This window comes from Pipistrellus kuhlii, unplaced genomic scaffold (genome assembly GCF_014108245.1).
Source record: "Pipistrellus kuhlii isolate mPipKuh1 unplaced genomic scaffold, mPipKuh1.p scaffold_m20_p_46, whole genome shotgun sequence".
In the NCBI taxonomy this organism is placed as follows: Eukaryota; Metazoa; Chordata; class Mammalia; order Chiroptera; family Vespertilionidae; genus Pipistrellus; species Pipistrellus kuhlii.
In genome coordinates, this window is record NW_023425547.1 from 1,040,439 (window position 1) to 1,055,039 (window position 14,601).

Consider the following 14,601-nt stretch of genomic DNA (forward strand, 5'->3'; position numbering starts at 1 on the left):
AGAATACCTTTCAGCATTTCATATAATACTGGTTTGGTGGTGATGAGCTCCATCAGCTTGTTCTTATCTGTGAAGCTCTTTATCTGACCTTTAATTCTAAATGATAGTTTTGCTGGGTAGAATAATATTGCTTGTAGGTTCTTGCTATTCATCACTTTGAATATTTCTTGCCACTCCATTCTGGCCTGCATAGTTTTCTGTTGAGGAATCTGCTGACAGTCATATGGGTATTCCCTTGTAGGTAACTAACTGTTTTTCTCCTGCTGCTTTTAATATTCTCTCTTTGTCTTTTGCCCTAGGCATTTTACTTATGATGTGTATTGCTGTGGTTCTCTTTGGATTCCTCTTTTTTGGGGTTCTCTGCACTTCCTGGATTTATAAGTCTATTTCTTTCACCAGTAGGGGAAGTTTTCTGTCATTATTTCTCCAAATAGGTTTTCAATATCTTGCTCTCTCTCTTCTTCTGGCACCCCCATAATTCAGATTTGGTACATTTGAAGTTGTCCCAGAAGCTCCTTACACTGTCTTCATATTTTTGGGTTCTTTTTTCATTTCTAGTTGGGTGTTTTTTGCTTCTTTGTATTTCAAATATTTGACTTGATTCTTGGGATCCTCTAGTCTGCTTTTGGATCACTATATATTATTCTTGATTTCAGTCAGTGTATGCTTAATCTCTAATTTGTCCTTTTTCATATCCTTGAGGGTCTCACCAAATTTCTTGGAGGTTTCTGGAAGATTCTTGAGTAACCTTATAACCGTGGTTTTAAACTCTATATCCAGTAGTTTGCTTTCCTCCATTTCTTTCACCTGTTTCTTTGTCTTTGCATTTTGGCTGCTTCCCTGTGTTGACAGCGTGGCTTTGTTTGCTAGGTGTCCTATAGGGCCCAATGGCTCAGCCTCCCCAGTCACCTGAGGTGAATGCTCTTGGTTCACCCCTTTGTGAGCTGTGTGCAGTCTTGTTGTAATTAAGCCTTGATTGCTGTTGGTATCACTGGGCAGAATTGACCTCCAGACCAATTGGATGTGAGGACCAGTTGTGTCTACAATGGGAGAACTGTGTGCTGGAAACACCCTTATGGGGCAGGACTTGCTTCAGTGGGGCTTTAGCACTCACTGAGTCTGCCCTATAAGTATGTCTCTTATGGGTCTGAACAGTTGTAATCTGGTGTGGTCTCACTTTGGCCACTGGGTACACTGACTCTTGGATCTTCAAGGAGGTACAATGTCAACCCCTGCCTGAGGCCACCCAGCAGGAGCTACAGATAGATCTGCAGATTCCTCCTCTTAGTTTGGGCTTTGGAGGTGCCCAGATGAGGCACAGCTGTGAAGCAATGCAGGCTGCTGACAAGCCTTAGGCCTTCTTTTGGAAGCTCTGGAGTTCTTTGACCCAGTTTCAGTTTGTTAGGTTAGGTTGCAAAAGGCCCGGCCATTCATATGCAAATGCCTCTGTATATAGCTTGGGTGGGGTGTGGTCTCAGGGAATCATGGAATGGTGCAAACAGAAATGGTTGCCCATTGGCCCTGCCATGGATAGGTCCCTGGGTCTCTGTCCCATGGCCCCATGCAGAAACAATGAATGCTGCGACCATCTCTGAGAAAATGCCACCCTCGTGTCCTGCTGATGCCAGACAATCCAGTTTCTCCCTGTATGAATCTGAGTACCCAGAGTCTCGCCTGGTACTGTAATTCAGAGCTTTCAGAAGTTTTTGAAACTCTCCCGATTGAAAAAGACCACATCGTACCCCATTGTCAGCCCATTTCTGGGCACACTTCCATACCTTTGTTCTTCTGCACCTCTGCACCTCCTACCAGTCTAGATGCGCTTTTCTCTTTCCTTCTTGTGGTAGAACTTTCACTCAGCCAGCCTTCCCATGGTTCTGGATGATATCTGTTTTTTCTTTTAGCTGTAGTTTTGATGTGGTTGTGTGAGACAACAAGTTCAGGTGTTTACCTATGCCACCATCTTGGTTCCTCCATGTAGGATGTGTGCTTTGCATCTTTTCCCCAGTAGCAGGGAAGAGTTATAGAAAGTCATCTTTATACTTTTATTCAGTCCCCTTGGGATTAGTGCCAAACCCACATGAGGGGCATGCATGTGAAACAGAATAGTTTCTTCTTTGTGATAAATTCAGTGACCTGAACAAGTGACTGAACCTGTAACCTCAGTCTCATAGATACCAAGTCCTAAGCAACCATGCTAATTGGCCCAGACAGACATCACACAGCTCACAAGTCTGGACACATGGGTGCATGCACATACTCTTTCAACCAGGGTGAGAGAATGTGCAGGGAAATCCACAAGATAAGTTTGGCAAAGAAACTAGTAGAGACTTATTTTTCAGTGACAGTTCCCTTAATCTGAATAGAACCAGAGAAGCAACTAACCTGAGAACTTCACTTCCCCACTCTCCACCCCCACTGAAGGCACTTTTGATTCTAATTAGGACTTGAGCATCCACCTTCTCCCTTCTTCAACATCTTTAACATCAATTCTGCATTTTTTATAAGAAGAAAGATGATAGTGGCTCAAATAGAATGAAAACTTCTATTCTATACAGAATTCCTGAAGCTACTAAAACCCAGTCTGAACTCTGGAGGTACAGTTGGCCTAGGATATGAGGAATAATGAGAGTGAATATTTGAAGAGAAATGGGTACAACTGACCAGGATATTTTCTAAAACTATTGGATAAGACAATACTATCTCCTTGGCTGGGGCCCTGGGGCTATGGAAAGAAAAGGTGTGAAAAAGAGAAAAGGGGTTTCATGGCAGCTATCTTACTGCAAAAATCCAGAGGTGGTGGCTTCCACACTCTTGAGTGCCTCATAGAAAGTCAGCCTTTTCCAAGAAAGTAGAGAATAAGACAGAAGAGAAAGGAGAAAATGAAAAAAATGATTCTGTGAGATATGTATGATTGGGCCTGAGATCCAGTCTGGTGTTGGGCCTGTGCAACATCCAGAAACCCAGTTGTTCCCCTAATTGAGCAAGGGAAGGAAAGATAAGAGGGAACAATACTGGGAGGAAGGTAAGTGCCATATCTAGCAAATGTGATACAAATGCACCATGAAAGCGGGAGGGGTCAAGAAAATATGAGGTTTGTTCAGAACAAAAGACTTACACAGAATGGAAGTGAAAGGATGGAAAAAAAATTTCCAGGTAAATGGGAATGACAAAAAGCTGGGGTAGCAATAATCATATCTGACAGAATAGACTTCAAAGTAAAGGCCATAACAAGAGACAATGAAGGACACTTCATAATACTAAAAAGGATTGATACAACAAAAGGATATAACTCTGGTTAATATATGCATGCAACGCAGGAGCATAATATATATTAACACCCACTGACATCACTGGATAGATGGAGACAAGAAATCAACAAGGAAACAGCAATCCTAAACAACATATTCCATCAGATCTGATCAATTGACATTTAAGGAGCATTTCACCCCAGAGGTCCAGAATATGTATTCTTCTCAAGTACACATGAAACATATTCAAAGATAGATGATTTGTTAGAACATAGTCTAAGCACTACAAATTCAAGAAGATGGAAATCATATCAAACATCTTGGATCATAATGACATGAAACTTGAAATAAACTACAATAAAAACACTTAAAATATTCAAATACATGGAGGCTAAAGAGCATTTTATTAAACAATAAATAGTTATCAACAAGATCAAGAAAGAAATAAAAAAATTTCCTGGAAACAAATGAAAATGAACACACAACAACCCAAAATATATAGGACATAGTGAAAGCAGTTCTGAGAGGGAAGTTCATAACACTTTAGGCCTACCTCAAGAAACAAAAGATCAATAAAGCCAAGAGCTGATTCTTTGAAAAGATAAACAAGATTGATGGACCCTTAGTCAGACTCATTAAGAAACAAAGAGGACCCAAATAAACAAAATCAGAAACTACAGAAGCAAAATAACAACTGACCCCACAGAAATACAAAGGATCATTTAAAAATACTATGAACAACTATATTCCAACAATCTGACAACCGGAATGAAAAGGACATATTCCTAGAAAATAACAATCTTCTAAAACTCAATCAGGAATAATAAGAAAACCCGAATAGGCCAATAACTACTGATAAGATAGGAGAAGTAATGAAAAAACAACTCACAGCAAACAAAAGCCCTGCTCTGGACAGTTTCACAGGGGAATTTTACCAAACATTCAAAGAGAACTAATCAATACTCCTCAAACCATTCCAAAAATTCCAAGAGAAAGGAATAATTCCAAGCTCTTTTTATGAAATTGGCATTAGTCTAATTCCAAAACCAGATAAAGATACCACAAAATAAGAGAATTAACCAGCCAAAATCCCTGATGAACATAGATACTAAAACCCTCAGAAAGTTAGCAAATCAAATCTAACAATTCATTAAAAATATCAGATACCATGGCCAAGTGGGATTTATTCTGAGGATGCAAGGCTGGTACAATATTCAAAAATCAATAATTGTGATACATCACATAAAAAAATTGGGAGACAAAAAAATCACATGATCAGCCGAAACCAGTTTGGCTCAGTGGATAGAGCAGCCTGTGGACTGAAAGATCCCAGGTTTGATTCTGGTTAAGGACATGTACATTGTTTGTAAAAATCTTCTCCACAGCAAAAGAAACCATCAACAAAATGAAAAGAGAGCCCCCTGAATGGGAGAACATATTTGCCAATAATACATCTGAAAAAGGGTTAAAATATTTAAGGAACTCATACAACTTAACGAAAGGAAGATAAATAATCCAATTTAAAAATGGATAAAGGAATAGATACAGAGACAGTAAAGCAACAAACAGACTGTCAAATTACAGCAGGGAGGATAGGGAGATATGGGGGAGATAAGAGATCAACCGAAGGACTTGTATGCATGCATATAAGCATAACCAATGGACACAAAACTCTGGGGAGGGAGAGCATGTATGGGAGTGGGGGGAGGCAATGGTAAGATATGTACACGTATAATACCTTAATAAAAAAAATGGACAAAGGACCTAATAGACACTTCTTCAAAGTGGACATACAGAAGGCCAAGAGACATACGAAAAAATGCTCAGTCACTAATCATCTGAGATATGCAAATTAGGTATCACCTCGCATCAGTCAAAATGGCTATCATCAACAAATCAACAAATGACAAGTATTGGTAAGGATGTGGAGAAAAAAGAATCCTAGTAACTGCTGGTGGGAATGCAGACTGGTGCAGCCCGAGTGGAAAACAGTATGGAGTTTCCTCAAAAAATTGAAAATGGAACTCTCATTTGACCCAGTGATCCTACGTATAGGAAGATATCATAATAGCACAATTTTCAATAGCCCAAATACCCTTCAGTAGATTAGTGGATAAGAAAGCTGTGGTAAATTTACACAGTAGAATACTATATGGCTTTAAAAACAAAGGCACTCTTACCTTTTGCAATAACATGGATAGACCCGGAGAGTATTATGCTAAGCAAAATAAGCCAATCAGTGATAGATAAATATTGGATGATCTCACTCATATGTAGAATCTAATGACCAAAATAAACTGATGAATAAAATAGATACAGAGACATAGAAGCATGGAACAGACTCATGAATATCAGAGGGAAGATGGGGGTGGAGATGGTGGAGAGAGATTAACCAGGGAACTTATATGCATATATGCATAGCCCATGGACACAGACAATAGTGTGGCGAAGGTCTAAAAGGGGTGGGTGGGTGCGGGGTGGAGGGGGTCAATGGGAAAAAACAAAGGGGACATCTGTAATACTTTCAACAATAAATATAAATTTAAAAATATGTGTTTAGTACTGCCAATTTCATCTATTCTTCTCTTACAAACCCCAGAAACTGGAACAAAGGTTATTAATAAAACATTTTCTCTAAGGTTTTACTAATAAAGGCTTTACTTAAAGTTTACTCATTCAGTTCCAGGTGAAACAGATATTTTCAAGACAGGAAATCTCATTCCATCTTGCACACAATCTGAAAAGAGTAAACGATTCTTTCTTTTCAAAATTTAAAATTCAAAAGATGCTGATGGAAAAAGCAGCACATGTTTCTAGGAAACTGGTCTGCTCAAAGGGTTGAGATAGCATCCTTTACATATTTCTGCTAATGTTGACATTTTAGCTGCTTGTCTACTCTTCATGACACGGAGGGAAAATTCCAATGACATGCAAGTACAAATTCACAGAAAAGGAGAGAGGGCTCTGTGCTTGCTATTTCAGTACCAAGTCTTAGCTAGGCCCTATAATGAAGGTGAAGTTGAGCAGGGATTGTGGATACCCAAGAGGGACTTCTCTATGACCACAGGAGGCAGGTAGCCTTCCCACAACCACCACAATGGGATGCAGCAGCAGTCCTGAGTCAGTATTAAAGATACCCTATCATTTGGGCAAAAAATGAAAAAGGATCCCAAGTCAAATTTATAGAAAATATTCCTTTATTAACTTTTGGTTGAGAATATGTTTGTGTATTTTCAGAAAACAACTCTGAGACCATGTAGATTCTGGAAACAGAGAGCAATTGACAGGACTACTCCAACCATGAAGACAGAAGAGAAGCAGTCCAGAGATGGAAGTCGCTGATGATGCCTTACCATAATAGCAGTCAGCAGCTGTTTATCACTGCAGGTTGCTCAGGACCAAAGCAGAGAGGGTTGGACCTGCATTACCACCATTTGCCCACCATCCAGAACTGAAATATCATTGCTGACTTATACACATAAGGAACTGTTTGACATTGAAATTGGGTCTCAAAAGAACTGGTGGCCCAGAAAGAAGCTCACTACAGACTCATTCATATGCCTTTCAGCATGATTATGGCTTGTCTCATTTTTAATTCTTATAAGTATATTTCCAGTAGGACATGATCTCACTCATCTAGGGGAAATGGTGAACAACATAGGCTGATGAACAAGAACAGACCCAGAGATAAGGAGCCATGGGTCAGACTGTTGGACCTCAAAGGGAGGGTGGGGATAAAAGGGAGAAATCAACCAAATGACTTATGTGCACACGTATGAGCCTAACCAGTGGTCAAGGACAATAGAGGGGTGGGGGGCATGAGTGGGGTGGAGTGGGAGATTGGAATGGGGGGTTGAGGACAAATATGTGATACCTTAATCAATAAAGAATTTTTTTTTTAAAAAGATGCCCTATCTGAAGCCCCCTGAAGGAAACCAATGTATCACACTTAGGAATCTTGGCTTACTTTTCTATCTTGAAGTAACAGCAAACTAAGGTCATAGTAGCCATGAATTTTTGATAAACAAGAATGAGATCTGGAAAATTAAGCTTCAGGATAGGGTGATGTTTGCAGTGTAATGTTTTTTTAGGAATATACTCAAATTCTAGGAAAGGGAAGCATACAGACCCACTCTAAGGGGATCCTCTTAAAGGACCAGTTCTATGCTGAGCAGAGCATTCTGGAAGAAGCAGTTGTACATCAAGAGTTGCCTTTGGGTACTGGGTAAAGTAGGAGTGGGTCTTTTCAACTACATCAGTACACATGAATTGCATCATAGTCTTTACACACAACCTGGTCAAATGATATTTATATGGCTTTTTATTGCTTTTCCAATCACCTCTCAACCCATCTGCAGATTAATAAATTATATTTGTCTGGATGATTAAAAATTAATGCCAGGTGAAAGTAAAGAATAAAATACCACAAAATTTTAGAAAGCTAGAAAAGCAGAGCTAGAAATTTCTAGTCTAACCCTCTCATTTAATAGACAGATAAACTGAGGTACAGAGAAGTAAAGTGCCTGCTCAAAATCACAGAGCAAGTCAGGAACTCAAGTCATCTAACTTAGTCACTGCCTAGCTAATATTACTGAGATTAACAGTCCATATCTAGACTTAGAATGATCATTTGAGGCTACTAAACCGTGAATGAACCAAGTCAAGCTTCAACCAGCTACACCAAGAATCAAGTATCTTCCCTGGTTGATGTCCAAATAGCCCAAATTCTCCTCCTCATCCCTTCCAGTATGAGTCAAGGTCTGTTTGGGACCCAGTTTGGATGGAGATAGACCAGAGAGTATTGACTTGAAAGATGCCTAGCCAATGGCCCTGTGATCTGAAGTTCCATAGCAAGCACTGAGCTGACCTGATTTAGGTTCTCTGGACAATAGGCAAAAGTTTTCAGTCAAAGGCAAGACATTGGCAGTTTTGCTCAAAAGGTACCTGGCTCCCACAGTCAGCATTTAGTGATCAGCCCAGTGAGACACTGAACTAAGCAATGAAAGCCTCTAAGATGAAGAAGAAGAGCCTAATGTTCCACTGGCCTCACCCATCCTTGGGACTTTGCCCCAAAGTCAGAGTGTACCATTTTCCCTTACCTAGAAAATTCTATCTTCAGAGTATCCCATGAGCCTGAATTGTCTTATGCCAAACCTTCTTGATCATTGTCCCTGCTCTTTGGTGGTGAAAGCCCTAGCCATATTTTTCCCATCTGGGAGCCTGAAAAGACCATACTTATAAACTACCCAATAAAATTCCTTCCATCATATTTTATGGCTCAGTGTTAGATTAGCAGTAGAAGTGAAAAATGCAGGGTAATGGGTTTACTCTTGGCACATTAAAAAAGACCTAGGTTTGGAGCCAATGTTAACACTCTGGCTTGTTCTGCTTTGTCCCCTTGACCCTAAACTTTAACATTGTCCCAGCTATAACTCACTAGTTTCAATAATGAGTTGAGACCTGCAACCAATGCCACCTAGCTTCCCTTTCCTTCAAAAAGCTCCCCTTTAATCCCAGAAAGCCACATTATAATTTCCATTAAATTGCCTGGTTGCTCCTGTACTGTCTGTTGCTTGGTCTGGGTTGAGGGACTCCCAAATTTCCCACAAGCTGTTCAAAAAGAATAAGCTTGTTTCTCTCCTGATCTTTTTCTTTTTTTTTTTTTCCTAAATCAGATCTTGGTCACTTGCATCCATTTCAGAAACGTTTGCCTGCCAGTTCACCCAAGCCTAAGATGCAAGGAAAATTAGCTTCCCTTTCAAAACAAGTGAAGAGAAGGGACAAAATATATTGATAGTGCCCCTACACAACTGTAAACTTTAGAGTCCACAAAAGCATGTTCTAGAATGGCCTGATTTTCACTTCTCTTTTATTCTGTGGCTTTTCCCCATGTCCAGAGATTCCTCTGATATGGATCTAGCCCCTAAACATAAAAAGTACCTTTTTCTGGGGTTCCTTCACAACAGTCCAAATCATCTGCAGAACCTTAGACCCATTAATCCAATAAATACAGTTTTAAGGCTGTGAATATATCAAGTCTAGCCAAAGAGCATTTTGGTTGTGGGGTGCCTCCAAACATTAAATTCCTAAATTTTTAGAGATAGAAGGCATATCAGACAGTAATAGAAATGGACAATGCCCCAACTCCCTTGACTGGGGAGGTGCATGTTCTGCATTCCCTAGAATGACTGTTGGGCATATACTGGTTGGTACTATTAAATATTTTAGCAAGCTTCTGTGCTCTTCTTCTATCCCTTTGAGAAAACAGTGCCGTGACACAAGTGGCAGGGAAATTTTGGGGACACTGCAGGAAGTGGGTGGAGGCAGAGATACATTTGAAACCTCAGGATCTAAATGGTTGTTTAAGAAATCTGAGGGGCTCAAGAAAGGCAGTACTGAGGATGATATTTTTTTCAGGATTATGGTGGTGGTGTTCCTGACTTTTTCAAATTGAAAATCGAGATATTCCCCAAAACCCTCAGTATCAAAAACAACTTTAATAAATTGAAGACACACCCCAGCAATAACCAAAATCAAAGTATTCTGAGACACTGAGAACATACCAAATTCCTTTCTGTACCTTCCTGATCTATACTCACCAAAATTTAAACCAGTAACCTTATCCCATCAATGGACCTAGTCTGTATCAGAGGACACAGGAGCTACACCTCTGCCCAGCCCATTGCACCCCTCTTCCCAGTTGCATGGTGAGGTCTTGACAGAAAAGTTCTAAACAGGTTTCCCTGTGAATCCACTATGATAACCTACTTTAAAGTTTGTTCCTCAGCAGCAAACCTCTTCCTGGTAAAATAGTGATTTTCCCAAGTTTTATTACACACTCTTAAGGCGAAGCTCTTGGCCTGCTCACTGGACATAAATGCCAGGGCCTATCTTCAGCCCACCCCCCACTATCTCCCATGAAGTTTCACCAAGATTTTGCCACTGATTCCAAAATCCAACAGCCTTCAGTCAACCACAGAGGAATCATGCTCAGCAGGTGCCCTCCCAGGTAACCTAGGCAACAGCCAGAGGCCAAGAGCCCCTGAAGTGTATCAAAGCAGGAAAAGGTAGTCCCAGCGTTGAGTATAGCATTAACTTCCCCTTAGAAGTTGTTTCACATAGTCCAGGAACTCACTTCATTCAGGCATCAATGCATTTGGGGCAGTCCTGAGACTGCCCTGGACAGCCACTGACCCACACTCAAACTTTCAAGTGGGGCAAGAGCACTGGTACTAATGGGTCACAAGATCAGAGGCATCAAGAGCCCCCACACTCCTTCTTCAATTGCAACCCAGTGAAACTAAAAACGAAAAAGAAAAAGTTCTTAGTTGAGAGCAGTAGGAGAGGCTATCCAAGGACCCAAGGGACTCATAGGTAAATGCACCTGAAAACAAGGTTTCTGTGCATAAAAACAGACATATAGACCAATGAAATAGAATAAGAACCCAAATCACTATGCTCAATTTATATTTGACAAAGGCGGCAAGAACATACCATGGAGTCAAGACAGTCTCTTGACTAGATGGTGCTGGGAAATTTGGTCAGACACATGCAAAAAAAAAAAAAAAAAATGAAATTAGACCACCGACTTACACCATACACAAAAATAAACTCAAAAAGGATAAAGGACTAAAACGTCCACAGGCAGCAAAATCTCAGATATATGCTGAAGCAATATCTTCACCAACACATCTGCTAGGGCAATAGACACTAAGGGGAAAATAAACAAGTGGGACTACATCAAAATAAAAAGCTTCTGCACAATAAAAGAAACCATCAACAAAACAACAAGAAAGCCCACAACATGGGAGAACATATTTGCCAATGATATCTCCGATAAGGGTTTAATCTCCAACATTTACAGGGAACTCATACAACTTAACAAAAGGAAGACAAACAACCCAATCAAAAATTGGGCAACGGACCTAAATAGATACTTTTTGAAAGAAGACAGAAGGAAGGTCAAGAGACATATGAAAACATGCTCAAAGTCACTAGTCATCTGAGAGATGCACTGTTAGACCTCAAAGGGAGGGTGGGGATAAAAGGGAGAGATCAACCAAATGACTTATGTGCACACGTTTGAGCCTAACCATTGGTCAAGGACAAGAGCGGGGTGGGGGCATGAGTAGGGGAGGATTAGAATGGGGGGTTGAGGACAAATATGTGATACCTTAATCAATAAAGAAATTTAAAAAAAAAGAATGACCTAATCCACTAAAAAAAAAAAAAGAGAGAGAGAGAGAGAGATGCAAATCCAAATATAATGCGGTACCATCTCACACCTGTCAGAATGGCTATCATCAACAAATCAACAAATGACAAATGCTGGCAAGGATGTGGAGAAAAAGGAACCCTGTTGTACTGCTGGTGGGAATGCAGACTGGTGCAGCCACTGTGGAGAACAGTATGGAGTTTCCTCAAAAAACTAAAAATGGAACTTCCATTTGACCCAGTGATTCCACTTCTAGGACTATATCCAAAGAAGCTAGAAACACTGATCAGAAAGGATATATGCACCCCTATGTTCATAGCAGCACAGTGTACCATAGCTAAGACTTGGAATCAGCCTAAGTACCTATCAGCAGATGAGTGGATTAAAAAACTTTGGCACATCTACACAATGTAATACTATGCTGCAGTAAAAAGGAAGGAACTCCTACCATTTGCAGAAGCATGGGTGAATCTGCAGAGCATTATGCTAAGAGAAAGATAAATATCACATGATCTCACTCATTTGTGGATTATAATGAACAACATAAACTGATGAACAAAAACAGATCTAGAAACAGAGAAGCATGGATTAGATGCTGAAACCTCAGAGGGAAGGTAGGGGAGGGTGAGGGTAAGGGGGAGAGATCAACCAAAGGACTTGTATGCATGCATATAAACATAAGCGATGGACGCAGACAATAGGGGATGAGGGTGAGGGTGAGGGCAGGACTGGGAGGATGATGGGACAATGGGGGGATAAAGACACATTCCTAACACCTTAATCAATAAAAAAATACATAATAAAAAAATAATTCCCAGACCCCTTCAGAGAGCAGCAGAAGTTGGTGTTGGGAGTGGGAGGGACTCTTTTGCCCAGGGCAACACTGTGAGAAACCACAGATTCTGAACTGCAACCTTGCAGTGGATCACAAATGCAACAGTCCTGAGGAGCCACAAGGGGGAGTGAGCCTAGAGGAGAGGGGCTCCAAGCCCCTTGGTTCCCTCCCAAGACTCCTCAACAGAACCGCTAAGGGCTTTGCTGGGTGGCTTGCTGAGGAAATGGAGCTCTGACTTCTCTGAGCTCACACTAGGGTTAAATGAGAGGGGAGCACAAGCCTTTGGTCTTCTGGCTGCAGGCCTGGAGAGTGAGGACTATGCCCCCAGCCCTGTTTGTCTTAAGGAAAAAGATCAAGTTGGCCTCTTGTGATGTGGGAGCATTCTGGTTAAGGCTGAAAGAAGCTCCAGGAGGACAGAGGGTAGCGGAGAGGCCTAGGGCACCAAAGGGCTGAAGTTGGGGGCAGAGCAGAGTGAACCACAGGGCCCAGCCTGTCAGCTGCTTCCTGCCTCTCTGGACTGGAGACCTCGGTGACCACCTCCTGTCTGCTTTGGGGTTAAGCACACAGGGCACAGAGATCTGCTCAGTTTCTCAGAGTGGCAGAGGACAGCTGGGCCTGTCTGGGCCTTAACCAACTCCAGCAAAGAGACGTACACCCCCCCCACACACACTCCCTCTCTTCCTCTCTCTACTGCACACACACACACACACACACACACACACACACACACACACAACTACCATGTGTTTGACTCTTCACTCAGTCACCAGGTTTCCTAAAGTGTCTACGCCCCTTACAGGAACAATGTCTGATTGCAGAAATCCGAGATATAGTGTTTCTCTTAAAGTCTTCCCAGCCTCCCAACTCTCTTCTCTCTTGAATTTGCCCCACTCCTCGGTACCTCCTCATCCCCACCCCCCTACCCCCCCCCCAAAAAAAAAATTCTGCAAATATTTCCCCCCGGTGCACATGGTAAGGATACTTAAAACCCCAAAGATGCATCAGGATTTGTCCCAGGGCAATAAAGTTCATTCCTTTCCAGTGCTCAATGAATGTCCCAGATTCCACCCAGGACATCTGGCGCCTAAGTCTACTCGGAACCCCTCAACCCGCGCAATAGTAGCACCAGGGGCAATGGGCAAGGGAAAGAATTGAAGGCCGAGCTGGAAAGTTTCCTTGGACCAGGAGGTAAGGGGTCTGAGAGCAGACACTTTTGCCTTGAATGCCAGGTGGGGCGCTGGGGGCCACTCACCTGCTTGGAACTCCACTTGGCGATTCTTTTCTCTTTCCTCCTGCAGCAGCATGGAGTAGAGGATCCCGAAGGAGTTCTGGATGCCAAAGATAGAGCCATTGCACCAAGTGGCAGCGAAGACCACCATCCAGCCAAAACCACCTTCGGGGGGCTGGAAGCCGCGCGCTGTATGGCGGGTCTCCACGGTGGGCGTAGGCTCCGATTCGTGCTCTGGCTCAGGCTCAAGCTCTAGCTCCGGCAGGGCTTCAGGATTTATTTGGGGCTGGGGCTCTGGCTTCGGCTCCATTGGGGGCACTGACAAGGGCTCCGGCTCTGGCTGAGGGTTACCCACCAGCTCCTGCTGTTCCTGGTCTGCCTCCCGCCTGGGCCCCTTGGCTTCCTCGCTTTCTGAGCTTTTCAGCGCCATCACAGACAGGGGACTGTGGCTGCTCGAGCCAGAGGAGACGCTTTGTGGCTGGTGATTGTTTCTGCTGCTGCTGTTAGTGCTCGAAATGCTGCTGCCACCACTGCCTCCTCTTCCCGGCTCCTCACCCAAGCTGGCCAGCCAGTCCCGCCACAGAAGCTCTCTCCAGCCCACTCCTCCTCCCCCTTGGAAACCCCCTCCTTCTCTCCCGTGTCATCTCTCTCCTCCCCCTCCTCCTCCCCCACCCCACCTCTTCCTCCCTTAACCGGCAGCCGCTACAGATTTCTCTTCTTCCCTGCCCTTCCTCCTCCTCGTCATACGTGCCTACCTACTCTAGCCGCTGCTGCGTCTCTCAACTCTCTTTGCAAACTATTAAATCCTGTCCTCCTTGTCCAGAAGCTCAGTAAAGGGAGAGTTAAAATGGAAAAAACTAGAACACAAACTATCCTGTTCCCCTGCCCTCTCCTCCCCGCAAGCTCGAAACGGGTATTGATCAACTCACTCCCCAGAAATATCCTTCCAAACAAGCAGCCTGGAACTAGGGTGGCCCTGAGAACGTCAGGACCGAGAAGATTTGGCTTGTGGGAGAACCCACCCTGCCCTGGGGAGTTCCTATATACTTTACACAGCTTGTGCTTGAGTGGG

The 14,601-nt window shown here is 42.7% G+C and overlaps 1 protein-coding gene across 2 annotated transcripts in view; it reads right to left on the minus strand.

Moving 5' to 3' along the window:
* SLC16A2 (solute carrier family 16 member 2) overlaps positions 1–14,155 on the minus strand; it is a 143,948-nt gene extending 129,793 nt beyond the window's left edge. The window contains exon 1 of one of the 2 annotated variants that reach the window (XM_036412624.2): positions 13,554–14,155. In XM_036412624.2, coding sequence (XP_036268517.1) covers positions 13,554–13,959 — 406 coding nt within the window. In that variant the 5' untranslated portion in view covers positions 13,960–14,155. The remainder of the gene's footprint in view (positions 1–13,553) is intronic. The other variant, XM_036412623.1, reaches the window with a different exon arrangement.
* Between the last annotated feature and the right edge of the window lie 446 nt (positions 14,156–14,601).